We start from the raw sequence: 15,865 nt of genomic DNA, 5'->3' as shown, positions 1-15,865 counted from the left end.
ATAATGCCGACGCCCACATGACCCTAACTACAATGTCAAGGTCGGAAAGTCATTCGGGGCTGGATGAGACTAATATGCTTCTGATGCGTTAGTGTGTCCGAGACAGACATAAACCAGAACAAACGACCGTGACGTCATGATGACGTTTCTCAACATAAGTTCCAGCAGAAAGATGAAATGAAGGGCAACAATTTCGTGTTGGTATTGTTCGGTGTGCTGCATTTCTTGCCACAACCCTGTACGGGTAAGTGCATTCTGCAAGTCGTTTCTGTTTTGCTTGGTGAGAGCTTTCGTGAACTACACCCCGCGGGTTAGGTAGGGGGAGTCCCATATTGGTTGGGACAAGAAAGAATATACCCGATGCTGTCCAGCATGTCGTAAGAGGCGACTAACGGATTCTGTTCTTAGATGTGCAACGCCAAGGCACTGCATACCCCAGCGAAAGACAAACCTCTCTCTCTCTCTCTCTCTCTCTCTCTCTCTCTCTCTCTCTCTCTCAAACACACACACACACACGAACACACACACACGCACGCGCAAACACACACACACACACACCCCAAGTTACACACGTGCACACGTACTCACTCTCTCACACACACTTTATACATACAAAACACACCCCCATACGCACATATAGACAGACGGACATACACACCTTTACAAACAAACACACATACACACACACATGCACTTACGCACACGCACATACACACACCCACACGTACATACACCCACCCACCCACTCTCTCTCTCTCGATCTCTCTCTCTCTTATACAAAGAGACACACACCCACATACACACAAGCACATACGCGCGCATGCACGGCGGCACGCACACACACCCACAGTGCACACACCCACACCCACACCCACACCCACACACACACATTGACTCACACGAATCTCATACACACAAAACACACACTCATACGCACATAGACCGGCACGGTTGGCCGAGTGGTAAGGCGTCCGCCCCGTGATCGGGAGGTCGTGGGTTCGAACCCCGGCCGGGTCATACCTAAGACTTTAAAATTGGCAATCTAGTGGCTGCTCCGCCTGGCGTCTGGCATTATGGGGTTAGTGCTAGGACTGGTTGGTCCGGTGTCAGAATAATGTGACTGGGTGAGACTTCTGTCTTGTGTGTGGCGCACGTTATTATGTCAAAGCAGCACCGCCCTGCTATGGCCCTTCGTGGTCGGCTGGGCGTTAAGCAAACAAACAAACAAATACGCACATAGACAGACGGACACACACACCTTTACAAACAAACACATATACACACTCATACACACACAAACATACACACAAACTCATGCACACACATCCACACACTCTCTCTCCCCCTCTCTCTCTCTCTCTTTCTTACACACACACACACACACACACACACACACACACACACACACACACGAGTACATACTCATGCGCGCACACACACACACACACACACACCCACGCACGCACACACACACACACACACTCCAAGTCACACACGCACACACACACACTCACTCACACGCACTCACTCACTCTCTCACAAAAACTTCATACACACAAAACACACACCCATACGCACATATGGACAGACGGACATGCGTACCTTTACAAACAAACACACATACACGCAAACACATACACTTATGCACACACACACACACACACACACACACACACACCACACACACACTCACACACACACACACACGAGTACAGACTCATGCACGCGTGCGCAAACACACACACACACTCACAAATACACACACACACACACACACACACACCACACACACACTCACACACACACGAGTACAAACTCATGCACGCGTGCGCACCCACACACCCACACACACAAATACACACCCACACACACACACACACACACACAAACAGTAACACTAACACATGTGCACAAAATGAACACAAACACACACACCGCGCGAGAGAGAAAGACAACAGGGAGGCATGACGTCATGATGCATTAATTGACGTCAAAGACTTTCGACCGTGACGTATTCTTCTTACGCGAGCTTTATCCATAGACTTGAAAACTACGGAATTTCTACCCGTCCAAAGCGGCCTTGGGTGGCGTTTGCTAAAAAAATGGGGGCGCCTATTTTACCCACCGTATTTTTGTTAGTATGGTCCCAATTTTTGGTGAACTTCCATCTCCAACTGTAGCCCGTAGCCGGGCACAACGAATCCTTCTTTATCATGTATTATCGGTGTGAACATTTCTCAAGTCGATTACAGTATAGTGCGTTCGTGGGATACCTCCAGCTTCGCTGGGACAAGTGGCTCTATCCCATCTCCCCCCTTTCCCCTATCCCATCTCCCCCCTTTCCCCGTCGCGATATAACCTTGAATGGTTGAAAACGACGTTAAACACCAAATAAAGAAAGAAAGAAAGCTTTCGTGAACTGATATCCCACAGTTTACCCCGTCATTCATTTCAGATTATGAGCCCAACACACAACATTTTTCCGCCATGTCAATTTTGTTTTGTTTTTTGTTTGCTTAACGCCAAGCCGATCAGGAAGGGCCATATCAGGGCGGTGCTGCTTTGACATATAACGTGTGCCACACACAAGACAGAAGTCGCAGCACAGGCTTCATGTCTTGAGCACCCAGTCACATTATTCTGACACCGGACCAACCAGTCCTAGCACTAACCCCATAATGCCAGACGCCAGGCGGAGCAGCCACTAGATTGCCAATGGTGTTACGAGTGTGTTCAAGTTGCGGTTCTTGCTAATGTTTTCACTCACTGAGTTACTTGCCTTGATTGCGACGGCGTATACGCACGGTCCAGTGTGCATTCGACAGGGGGTGCCCAATATGCACGGCTAGAACTAAGATACTTCTTGATTTCAGTAAATAGTTTCATTACATGTCAACTAGTTTGTTTTTAAATGACTATTTTGAGATCGCACAAACTAATGACCGTACACCACGATATTTCCACACTTGCAGGATGACCCAGATTCCGCTGATCTAGCCACTGTTTTTGGAACGAATACCTGGAGTTATGATCAGCGCTAACTACACTGATTAACCATAGTTTTTTCCCCACAAAATTGTGTCAGTCACACCTAAACCTTACGAGGTATAACTTGACCACATAAAAACATTAAATTCCGTACTTATTCCTTCGAACCAAGTCGAATCTCCCCTTCGATGAAAACTTGTCAGTGTTGTAGCGTCCCTTTTGAGAAGTGGCCTTGACCCTTGATAGCGAATCTATCACGACAAGAAAGGTGGGCTAGGCCAGTGGACTCAAAATAAAGTGGGATCGGTCTTGGGACCTGTAACTAAACTCCTCAACTTAAATTTCATATATATATATAATATGGGACTAAGTGCCAAAAGGTGCTCACAGAACATAAGACGGCTTTTGTTTTACAATAACAATGTTTCTTTAAACGTGTGTCTGCTGAAAATTGGTGTATGTGTGGATGAATGTGCGAAGATATAGTGGACATAATTTCGTGTGTCTGACTTGAACGGTTTGTAAGTTATCTTTGTTTAAAGTCAAAAATAACGCCAAAACCGGCCATCTGAAAACGGACATTGTGATACCTCGTGTTTTGAATATGCCACAGAAAAATAACAAGAAGCACAAATGCCTTGCATTTAGTTTGATTGAATGCCTGAAACATCGCTTAACAGACGAGACCAAACGTCAAATCTAAATCTCGAGAGCATTTTTTTTTCGATAACCGAATTTTAAGGTGTCGCACGCAAGATATGTCGTCATCACGGCATACATTTTTCAATCGCAGATATTTACTAAATTTATTTTTCAAAAACTCTAGAATTGATGTCGACACGTCAAGCGATAACGGTGTATCGAACTGCTGTCTTTCAAGTAATCCAGCAAAGACGGCAGAACTTTTGAACAGCATTTTTGAAAATGACTTGAAAATGTCGTCATATCTTGCGTGCGACATAATTTCGGTAATTAACGGTTATTTTCTTTTAAAAACAAAACTTACATGTACAAGAATCTACTTCATCTAGGGAACCACGTGACACATTCTGTGTTCAAAATTTGTGAAGAAATCACGAACCACGAATGCGCTACCAAGTGTTGAAATTATGTCGTCAACATCTTTTGAGATTTTGAGTGCGACACTATCTTGCGTTCAACATAAAATGTCACTACCTTATCGAGTTTAATGAGAAAACTAACTATTTGTTGTCGTAGTTTAATCTTCTTAAAAGCGTAATAAAACCGAACTTCCAAGATTAATTTTAATTGAGATTAGCGAAAGAGCGGGTACGCAAGTCGACCTTAAAGCAACTAAATAAAAACACGAGCGTTTGTCGTGATCATTGTTTTGCGTGCAACACTTTCTCAAAAAAGAAAATATATTATTTTCTCAGAGTTTTTTTTAAGTTAAAACCTTGAAACTTCACATACATTTGGGGCTAAATCGCCTCCATGCATGGTAAAAGTCTTGTTGACCCTTGCCAAATTTCAAGGTCACGGCTGGGTCACATGGAGATCAAAAAACGGAAGAAAAATATTTTTTCAGAGATTTTTGAAGCTAGAACCTTGAAACTTCAAACAACGCTTTTGCTTAATCATAATTCGACAAGGAACTTTCAGGTTGATCTTTGAGAAATTTGAAGGTCATAGCAAGGTCTCGTGTTGGTAAAAAAAACCCACGGAAATAACCTTTTTCTCAGAATTATTCAAAGCAAGAACCCTAAAGTTCACACACTTTTGGGCTTAATAGCCTCCTTACACGGTGGAAGTCTGGTTGACCTTTGTCTACTCTCAAGGTCACGTATAGGCCAATAATGTTATTTTTAATTATCACTTTTTTCCGTTGTTTTTAAAGGGAGAGCCTTCGAACATAAACATAAACGCCGTAGCTCAATGATTCTCCGACACAAAGAAGTTCAGAAAGATCCTTGTCAAATGTGAAGGTCACAGCAGGGTCTCGTACGGGTAAAAAACAAACAAACAGACAATAATCCTTTTCACAGCTTTTTGTTTGTCAGGGCGGTGCTGCTTTGACATATAACGTGCGCCACACACAAGACAGAAGTCGCAGCACAGGCTTCATGTCTCACCCAGTCACATTATTCTGACACCGGACCAACCAGTCCTAGCACTAACCCCATAATGCCAGACGCCAGGCGGAGCAGCCACTAGATTGCCAATTTTAAAGTCTTTAAAGTCTTAGGTATGACCCGGCCGGGGTTCGAACCCACGACCTCCCGATCACGGGGCGGACGCCTTACCACTAGGCCAACCGTGCCGGTTTTTCATAGCTTTGTGGTACGCTAGAAACTTGAAACTGTAGACACATTCAGGGCTTGATAACGTTTTGACACGGTGAAAGTCTGGTTGACCCCTGTCAAATCTCAAGGTCACAGCCGTGTAGCTCATGGGTTAAAAAACCAGACTGTTATCCATTTCTGCTTTATTTCTGAAGTTAGAACCTTGAAACTTCCTACAACGCAATATATACACCAGGGTAGATCAGTTAGTTTGTAAGGGGGGTGTTTTTAGAATTCAAGAGTGTAAATCGAGGTCGCAGAGCGCCCGAGACTGATCATGGGACATACGCCCCCCCCCCCCCCCCCCCCCCCCCCCCACCCCTCTCCTCAACCCAAGAAAAATAAAATCGCACGTGAAATCCATTACACATTTTGAGCACATGTTTCTCAAAGCTATATGTCCACAACTGCAGACAGACAAAAAACGTTGTTTTCTTATTCATTGACTCACATGCGAAGCAAAAGTGAGTCTATGTACTCACCCGAGTCGTCCGTCCGTCCGTCCGTCCGGACGTCCGGACGTCCGGACGTCCGTCCGTCCGGAAAACTTTAACGTTGGATATTTCTTGGACACTATTCAGTCTATCAGTACCAAATTTGGCAAGATGGTGTATGATGACAAGGCCCCAAAAAACATACATAGCATCTTGACCTTGCTTCAAGGTCAAGGTCGCAGGGGCCATAAATGTTGTCTAAAAAACAGCTATTTTTCACATTTTTCCCATTTTCTCTGAAGTTTTTGAGATTGAATACCTCACCTATATATGATATATAGGGCAAAGTAAGCCCCATCTTTTGATACCAGTTTGGTTTACCTTGCTTTAAGGTCAAGGTCACAGGAGCTCTTCAAAGTTGGATTGTATTCATATTTTGAAGTGACCTTGACCCTGAACTATGGAAGATAACTGTTTCAAACTTAAAAATTATGTGGGGCACATGTTATGCTTTCATCATGAGACACATTTGGTCACATATGATCAAGGTCAAGGTCACTTTGACCCTTATGAAATGTGACCAAAATAAGGTAGTGAACTACTAAAAGTGACCATATCTCATGGTAGAAAGAGCCAATAAGCACCATTGTACTTCCTATGTCTTGAATTAACAGCTTTGTGTTGCATGACCTTGAATGACCTTGACCTTGGTCAAGGTCATGTAAAGGTCAAGGTCTAGCATGTGAGTCGTATGGGCTTTGCCCTTCTTGTTTTTTTGTTTAAGGGTTTTGTCAGTTTTTAGGGGGTACCGGGTGGACACATACATTATGACCTTACAGAAAACGCTGTAATTCGTAACGTCATCCTAACTGACATTTTTATCTTTAGAAAAGATAAATAAAACATTACTTTGTGTAGATAAAAGAATGGAGAGTATCACTTTATTATAATACGGTACTTATTTATGTGCATGCCCAAAATTATCCAGGATTGGCGAGAGCGTACACATACAATTATCACTCAAAAACGTTGTAACACAAAATTGGCTCGACAGATCATAAACAAATTTGAACACAGCTAACTTCACTATATACCGTTGCAATACCTAAGAAAACCATAAGGTGTTTCCTTATCGCTGACTCCACAATTATTATTCTCGCACCACCCCCACCCCCATATCTTGACTGACAAAAATTGATGAAAATATTCATTTGAGAGCCCGGTAGGTCAGGTGGTAGGGAGAAGTGTGCAGAGTTTCATAAAAAAAATCTGTATAGTAGTTTTCTCTGAATCGCAATACAAACACATACACCCAAACACTTGGTGCCTTTAGTGCACCGATACCCCCTGCAACCCCCCCCCCCCTCCCTTCCCTCCCCCCTTCCCTCCCCCGATCCAATACCACCCCCCTCCACCACCCGCCCACCCCACTAATCACAAACACACACACACACACACACACACACACACACACACACACACACACCAGGGTGGATCAAACAGTTTGTAAGATGAGTGTCAGTATTTATAAATCAAGAGTGTAAATCGAAAACGCGAAGAAAACCGGATTGTTTTAATTTAGTGGTAAACACGTTGTAACACACACACACACACACACACACACACACACACACACACACACACACACACACACACACACACACACAGACACACACACACACACACACACACACACACACACAAGCAAACCGACCCCTCATAGCGATAAGAATAAGTACACAGTCAACAACTGTATTTCTGACTATTTACAATTGGAATACATGCATATATTCTCTCTCTCTCTCTCTCTCTCTCTCTCTCTCTCTCTCTCTCTCTCTCTCTCTCTCTCTCTCTCTAGCTCTCTCTCTCGGGTCACGTGACGGAACGAGACCGAACAGGGCGGATTTTTGACTGCTGCGATTTTACCAGCTCAAAATCTTCAAATATTCAAGTACCATGTCTGTTGTTGGACTCCCAACTGCAGTGAAAGTCGTACTAGAGGCCCTGCTAACCAAAAACCAACTCACTTCGTGGAAGGTGTTCGCAGAAGGAAGGAAAACGTTGTTGTTTTGTGACTGACCAGCCTCGAGACAGCCGCCGTTACATCGCCAACATCACAACCAAGCACTGAAGTGAGATATCGTCGCAAGCCACCGAGTCAGATACGAAGGGACACAGAGAGAGCTACGGTCTACGCAAGATCAAAAGAACAAGAGCAGCAAACAGGCAAGTGCTTATCTTCACCCGTATCCTCTTGACTCGCCAAGAAAAGACTATGATAAACAACATTCCAGGGTTGAAAAAACACGTGAAACACGCAGCCTGGCCGCTCCAACACAGCACACGCCTGCCCACTGTGACACAACAAGGTCAGCCACGTGCCCACTGTGACACAACAAGGTCAGCCACGTGCCCACTGTGACACAACAAGGTCAGCCACGTGCCCACTGTGACAACAAGGTCAGCCACGTGCCCACTGTGACACAACAAGGTCAGCCACGTGCCCACTGTGACACAACAAGGTCAGCCACGTGCCCACTGTCACACAACAAGGTCAGCCACGTGCCCACTGTGACACAACAAGGTCAGCCACGTGCCCACTGTCACACAACAAGGTCAGCCACGTGCCCACTGTCACACAACAAGGTCAGCCACGTGCCCACTGTGACACAACAAGGTCAGCCACGTGCCCACTGTCACACAACAAGGTCAGCCACGTGCCCACTGTCACACAACAAGGTCAGCCACGTGCGAGAATGTCAGGTCAGAGGTGTGTTGCGATGTGACGTCACCGATAGCAGACGATGAAACCACTGCAGCGGAACTGGCAGCAACAGACAAAGAATTTGATCCAGGCGATGTATACGATCTAGCCCTAAACTGCTCAAAGAACATTCAACTGAAAGCAAGACTGTTTAACAGAAACAGAAACCGCGCTCTCATAAAAGTCGTCTGTGAAAGAAAAGGTGGCAAGAAACAGCTGATTGCAAGGGGAGACGACTACGTTCTGACATATGACTGTGAAACAGCCGAGACCACGTCGTACCGACAAGAGGATGACATGCCCCCAACTATCCGGCGCCTGCCCCAAGTCGACCGCAACACCTTTCGAGAAGAAATCGACCATTTGACTGCAGATCTCCAGGTCCTGTCTACATTGGTACAATGCTACCTGCGTGCCATGCCAGACTGACTTTTCACGAAGCTCGTGGTAACACCGATTCATATTTGAGTTATGACTGACAAACCGCGATCGGTATCGAAAAATATCTTGTTAAAACGGAACAGTCTCAGACTAAAGACACTGCCGACTTGGATGTGACCAAGTGGATACTAATTCCGGGTTCGGTTTTCCACCCGTTTGTTTTTTGTACAGTGCCTTCGTTGCGCGTGATGTGTGATATCCCCATTGCAAGGGGCCGATGGCCTATGGCAATTAAACTTTCGTATTCGTATTCTCTCTCTCTCTCTCTCTCTCTCTCTCTCTCTCTCTCTCTCTCTCTCTCTCTCTCTCTCCTCTCTCTCCCTCTCCCTCTCCCTCTCTCTCTCTCTATTTCTCTCTCTCTCTCTCTCTTTCTCTCTCTCTCTCTCTCTCTCTCTCTCTCTCTCCTCTCTCTCTCTCTCTCTCTCTCTCTCTCTCTCTCTCTCTCTCAAATATGATTTTGAAGACAATTACATAAAGTCGGTATCTGATATCTAAAGTGGTTCGCTATGTTTTCGTCCTGATCTTTGGGATCCGGAGGATTTTTTGACTCACATGCGAAGCAAAAGTGAGTCTATGTACTCACCCGAGTCGTCCGTCCGTCCGTCCGTCCGGACGTCCGTCCGTCCGTCCGTCCGGACGTCCGTCCGGAAAACTTTAACGTTGGATATTTCTTGGACACTATTCAGTCTATCAGTACCAAATTTGGCAAGATGGTGTATGATGACAAGGCCCCAAAAAACATACATAGCATCTTGACCTTGCTTCAAGGTCAAGGTCGCAGGGGCCATAAATGTTGCCTAAAAAACAGCTATTTTTCACATTTTTCACATTTTCTCTGAAGTTTTTGAGATTGAATACCTCACCTATATATGATATATAGGGCAAAGTAAGCCCCATCTTTTGATACCAGTTTGGTTTACCTTGCTTCAAGGTCAAGGTCACAGGAGCTCTTCAAAGTTGGATTGTATACATATTTTGAAGTGACCTTGACCCTGAACTATGGAAGATAACTGTTTCAAACTTAAAAATTATGTGGGGCACATGTTATGCTTTCATCATGAGACACATTTGGTCACATATGATCAAGGTCAAGGTCACTTTGACCCTTATGAAATGTGACCAAAATAAGGTAGTGAACCACTAAAAGTGACCATATCTCATGGTAGAAAGAGCCAATAAGCACCATTGTACTTCCTATGTCTTGAATTAACAGCTTTGTGTTGCATGACCTTGGATGACCTTGACCTTGGGTCAAGGTCACATGTATTTTGGTAGGAAAAATGTGTAAAGCAGTTCTTAGTGTATGATGTCATTGCTATGTAAAGATCAAGGTCAAGCATGTGAGTCGTATGGGCTTTGCCCTTCTTGTTATTTCTGGCGGTGTCGTCATTTTCTGACGTCATTTGTTCTGGGCCGCGTCACCACACTTCCGCTGCCTGAAAAATGTGACGTTTGTTCTATTTACGTCATTCGAATGTTCGACGTGTTCTTCTTCTTCTTCTTCTGCGTTCTCTGTTCGATGTGTTCGAATTCCCAGCCTGCCAGGAAAAAATGGCGACACAACTCAGTGGCTTCCCTTTGTGCATGAAGAGTAATATCCCTGTCTCCATTTGACCTGCCTTAACACTGGATTTTCCTTCTCGGATCCCCCTGACGTCAAAGGCCGACACACTTTATATTTAGGCGGCCAGCCGAGACTACAAAATAGTGCATGTTTGTGTGCGTTCAATCATAAAAACTAAAAGGAATTTTTACCAGAATCGTTCGATACATGAATGTTATTTGTATTTTTGACCAAACTATGACATATTACACAGATCTCGCCAGTCATATTGTTCTCGGAGGAACGTTGAAACGTAATATTATTGTCAAAAATACAAATAACGTATAATAATTTCACTAAACAATTCATAAGGCAAATGAACAAATGCCTGTTGATTGACCGCTTGCAATTAACACAAACACGATGATGATGATGATGATGATGATGATGATGATGATGATGATGATGATGATGATGATGGTGATGGTGATGATGGTGATGATGATGATGATGATGATGATGATGGTGCTGATGATGGCGATGATAATGGTGATGATGATGATGATGATGATGTTGATGATGATGATGATGATGATGATGATGATGGTGGTGGTGGTGGTGGTGATGATGATGATAGTAATGATGATGATGACGACGGTGATGATGATGCTGATGATGATGAGGGTGTTGATGATGATGGGGGATGATGATGATGATGATGATGATGCTGATGATGATGATGATGATGAGGATGAGGATGACGATGGAGAGATAGATAGAAAATAAAGGGGGGGGGGGGGGGGACGGGGAATTAAAGCTGTGCATTCACCTATTTTGGCTTACAATGACGCCAGGACAGACTGACCAGTGTAGGTGTCACTCTTCTCAGAAGCCATAAAAAATGTGGGGGGGGGGGGGGGGGGGCCGCAGGTAATGAGACCCACAAAGAACCGGGACATTTAGATAACTCTCAAACGCAGAGCCTTCAAACTTCCAGCGTGTTGTGCTGACACAGTCCTGTGTAAGATACACGCGATATCTTAAGTCATTTGAAACATTCGTTATGCTGTTAAACGACATAATTACTTCCTACTTTCAGCTGTAGGCAGCACCAATGATTCACGAGCCCCCCCTTGGCACAGCTCACACAGTGCGACGCGCGATGAAGAAGAGTCGCAAAAGACGTCATCTCATCCCAACAGACAGAAGACCGGTGCTCCTCTCTCTCAGCACGGCCAGAGCGATGGAAATTCTACCGCACGTCAGAAGGTCAACGTCACAGGACACGCGGGACCCGTGTTATCTACCGTGGAGGATATCCACAGGGAAGAACAGGCATTTGACCTTCGCTTGAAAAACGATGACACTGAAAAGGACCCTATCCGGAGCTATCCTACCGGTCTCACACAGTCGAAGAAAACCATGGCGTTTGTGAACGAAGAAGACGGCCGCGAAAAGCTAAAGAAAACCATGGCGTTTTGGAATGTAGCAGACGGTCGCAGTAAGCTAAAGAAAACCATGGCGGTTTGGGACCAAACAGAAGGCCGTTGGGAAGAGGATGTATCGCCTTCTCTGATGAAAACCCAGGAAGAAAGCGGCATCGTGTCCCGACGTGCACACCAAGTCTCCTTCAAAGAAACACTAGAAAAAGGCTCCATTAAAAAAGCACCAGAAAACGATTCAATCAGAGAAGCACTAGAGAAAGGCTCCAAAAACGAAGACCCAGAAAAAGTCTCCACGAAAGAAGAACCAAAAAAAGGCTACACCAAAGAAGCACCAGAAAAAGGCTCCAAAAAAGAAGACCCAGTAAAAGGCTCCATCAAAGAAGAACCAGCAAAAGGTTACATCAAAGAAGCACCAGAAAAAGGTTTCATCAAAGAAGCGCAAGAAAAAGGTTTCATCAACGAAGCACCAGCAGAAGGCCCAATCAACGAAGCACCAGCAGAAGGCTCAATCAACGAAGCACCAGCAGAAGGCTCAATCAACGAAGCACCAGCAGAAGGCTCAATCAACGAAGCACCAGCAAAAAGCTCAATCGACGAAGCACTAGCAAAACGCTCAATCGACGAAGCACTAGCAAAACGCTCAATCGACGAAGCACTAGCAAAACGCTCAATCGACGAAGCACCAGCAGAAGGCTCAATCAACGAAGCACCAGCAGAAGGCTCAATCAACGAAGCACCAGCAAAAGGCCCAATCAACGAAGCACCAGCAGAAGGCTCAATCAACGAAGCACCAGCAAAAAGCTCAATCAACGACGCACCAGCAGAAGGCTCAATCAACGAAGCACCAGCAGAAGGCTCAATCAACGACGCACCAGCAAAAGGCTCAATCAACGAAGCACCAGCAAAAGGCTCAATCAACGACGCACCAGCAGAAGGCTCAATCAACGAAGCACCAGCAGAAGGCTCAATCAACGAAGCACCAGCAGAAGGCTCAATCAACGAAGCACCAGCAGAAGGCTCAATCAACGAAGCACCAGCAGAAGGCTCAATCAACGAAGCACCAGCAAAAGGCTCAATCAACGAAACACAAGAGGACCACATCCACAAAGACCGCACCGAAAAGCTGGACGTCTTAACCCATCTCAAGAAAGATCTTGGTGAAACTCACACAGCGCCCCAACTCCCCCAGAAAAGGCAGAATGAAGGGGGAATAGTGCTGCACGCCAGGAAAGGGCAGAATGAACACGAGGCGGTGTCCGCTATCCCAATGAAAGACCGGTTTGAAAATCACCCGGTGTCTCAACACACACAGAAAGATGAGAAATTACCAGGCAACACGACCGATCAGTGGAGACAAGATGTCACAGGAAAGGGGACAACATCTTTTGCCCTCCAGCAAGACCAGGAAGGATCAGATGCAGTCGCCCTGTCTCTGAAAAAATATCAGACCAAAACAGAGCCCGTACCACACATCGGCAAGACACACGGCCATGGAAATGGTACAGCCTTTCCCCCCTTTGGGACAAAGCACAGTGGAATAGCCACAAAGAAAGCCACAAACGAAGCAGACACCAAACAGAATCCCCGTACAGGACGTGCGAACGAAAGTAGTTCCGCGGATCCACCGCCACGGGAGAAAGAGAGAACTGTGGTCCTGGAGGAAGGTGGGAACAAGATGGAAGCTGAGATGTTAGTCGACAGCAAGGCGAAACCTCACAAGCGTGCCGTGTATAGCCTAGCCGTCCACAGAAGTGAAAGACAAGTTAATAGTAAGTGACAGCATGTTTTACCTCGAATGGCAGCTTGCATTTTTGCCTCGTTTAAGGGGATGCTAGAGTATTACAATCCCTCGTGAAATGTATGGAGAGAATACTACAGGGCTTGCTTTGTCGTAACAGATTTATACTATTTTGTTTTAACCCCTTGACTGCCTGCTACGAATGTCCCTCGTAGGTACACTTGATATCCCAGACGCCCAGCTACGAGTCACATTCGTGCTCAGCGCGTCGTTGGTGTATGAGAAGCACAAACACGATTAAAGGGAGGCAAGTGCTCCCAGTGTTGGAACAACAGCTGGGGAGGAGTTGCAAACCTTTAATAAGGCAAAAAAAAAAATAGGTCTGTTTACGGTAACATAGGCCAAAAAAATAGGGTCGGTAGGTCGGGATTTATTTTATTTTATTTTTTTTCCAAAAAACCATATTTTTACGTTATTTTGCAAAAAAAACCAAGATTTTTTTATTTTTTTTCCCCAAATGCCAAAAAAAAGTCTAGGGTCGCGCGAAAAAACTAGGGTCGGTCGGGTTACCGTAAACAGACCTATTTTTTTTTGTGGCCTAATCTGGTTTCAGTTGATATTTCCGCGAATTGAACGTGATTTCTCGGAATTATCAAAACAAAAATCAAAGATGGCGGACCTCGGTGGTAGTGAAACGTGGAAGGTGCATCGATTGTGTCTGTCCGAGTGCTTCAGGGCCTAAGTTTGTGTTCTGGCAGTGACTTGGTGAGTAAACAGCTAATGTAAACCTCCCATTTTATTGACTCACATGCGAAGCAAAAGTGAGTCTATGTACTCACCTGAGTCGTCCGTCCGTCCGTCCGTCCGTCCCCCCCGTCCGTCCGGACGTCCGGCCGGAAAACTTTAACGTTGGATATTTCTTGGACACTATTCAGTCTATCAGTACCAAATTTGGCAAGATGGTGTATGATGACAAGGCCCCAAAAAACATACATAGCATCTTGACCTTGCTTCAAGGTCAAGGTCGCAGGGGCCATAAATGTTGTCTAAAAAACAGCTATTTTTCCCATTTTTCCCATTTTCTCTGAAGTTTTTGATATTCAATACCTCACCTATATATGATGGACTGGGTGGCCGAGTGGTAACGCACTTGCGCTCGGAATCGAGAGGTTGCGTGTTCGACCCTGGGTCGGGCCGCTATTTTCTCCCCCCTTTCCTAACCTAGATGGTGGGTTCAAGTGCTAGTCTTTCGGATGAGACGAAAAACCGAGGTCCCTTCGTGTACACTATATTGAGGTGTGCACGTTAAAGATCCCACGATTGACAAAAGGGTCTTTCCTGGCAAAATTGTATAGGCATAGATAAAAATGTCCATCAAATACCCGTGTGACTTGGAATAAAGGCCGCAAAAGGTGAACATTCGCCTAACAGGCTTGAGGTTTGCTGGTCGATGTGAATGCGTGATATATTGTGTAAAAAATTCCATCTCACACGGCATAAAAGCGCTTTGAACTTCGGATAAGGCGCTATATAAATAAAGAGAATTATTATTATTATTATTATTATAATTAGTATTATTATTATTATATATAGGGCAAAGTAAGCCCCATCTTTTGATACCAGTTTGGTTTACCTTGCTTCAAGGTCAAGGTCACAGGAGCTCTTCAAAGTTGGATTGTATACATATTTTGAAGTGACCTTGACCCTGAACTATGGAAGATAACTGTTTCAAACTTAAAAAATTATGTGGGGCACATGTTATGCTTTCATTATGAGACACATTTGGTCCCATATGATCAAGGTCAAGGTCACTTTGACCCTTATGAAATGTGACCAAAATAAGGTAGTGAACCACTAAAAGTGACCATATCTCATGGTAGAAAGAGCCAATAAGCACCATTGTACTTCCTATGTCTTGAATTAACAGCTTTGTGTTGCATGACCTTGGCCTTGTCACATGTATTTTGGTAGAAAAATGTGTAAAGCAGTTCTTAGTGTATGATGTCATTGCTAGGTTTAGTTATTTGACCTTGACCTGAAGGTCAAGGTCATGTAAATGTCAAGGTCAAGCATGTGAGTCGTATGGGCTTTGCCCTTCTTGTTTTTTGGCTCACGTAAGTGTAGCCTATGCGATCGTAACTTTGTCTGTATGTGCGTTTGTGCGTGTGTGTGTGCGTGTGTGTGTGTGTGTGTGTGTGTGTGTGTGTGT

General features: G+C 44.9%; 1 protein-coding gene across 1 annotated transcript in view; it reads left to right on the top strand.

Moving 5' to 3' along the window:
* The first annotated feature begins 123 nt into the window (after nucleotides 1-123).
* LOC138974006 (nucleolar and coiled-body phosphoprotein 1-like) overlaps nucleotides 124-15,865 on the top strand; it is a 79,668-nt gene continuing 63,926 nt past the window's right edge. The window contains exons 1-2 of the mRNA XM_070346693.1: nucleotides 124-244; nucleotides 11,573-13,687. Coding sequence (XP_070202794.1) covers nucleotides 178-244; nucleotides 11,573-13,687 — 2,182 coding nt within the window. The 5' untranslated portion in view covers nucleotides 124-177. The remainder of the gene's footprint in view (nucleotides 245-11,572; nucleotides 13,688-15,865) is intronic.

This window comes from Littorina saxatilis, linkage group LG8 (assembly GCF_037325665.1).
Source record: "Littorina saxatilis isolate snail1 linkage group LG8, US_GU_Lsax_2.0, whole genome shotgun sequence".
Taxonomy (NCBI): domain Eukaryota; kingdom Metazoa; phylum Mollusca; class Gastropoda; order Littorinimorpha; family Littorinidae; genus Littorina; species Littorina saxatilis.
This window is presented reverse-complemented; position numbering and strand designations above follow the sequence as displayed.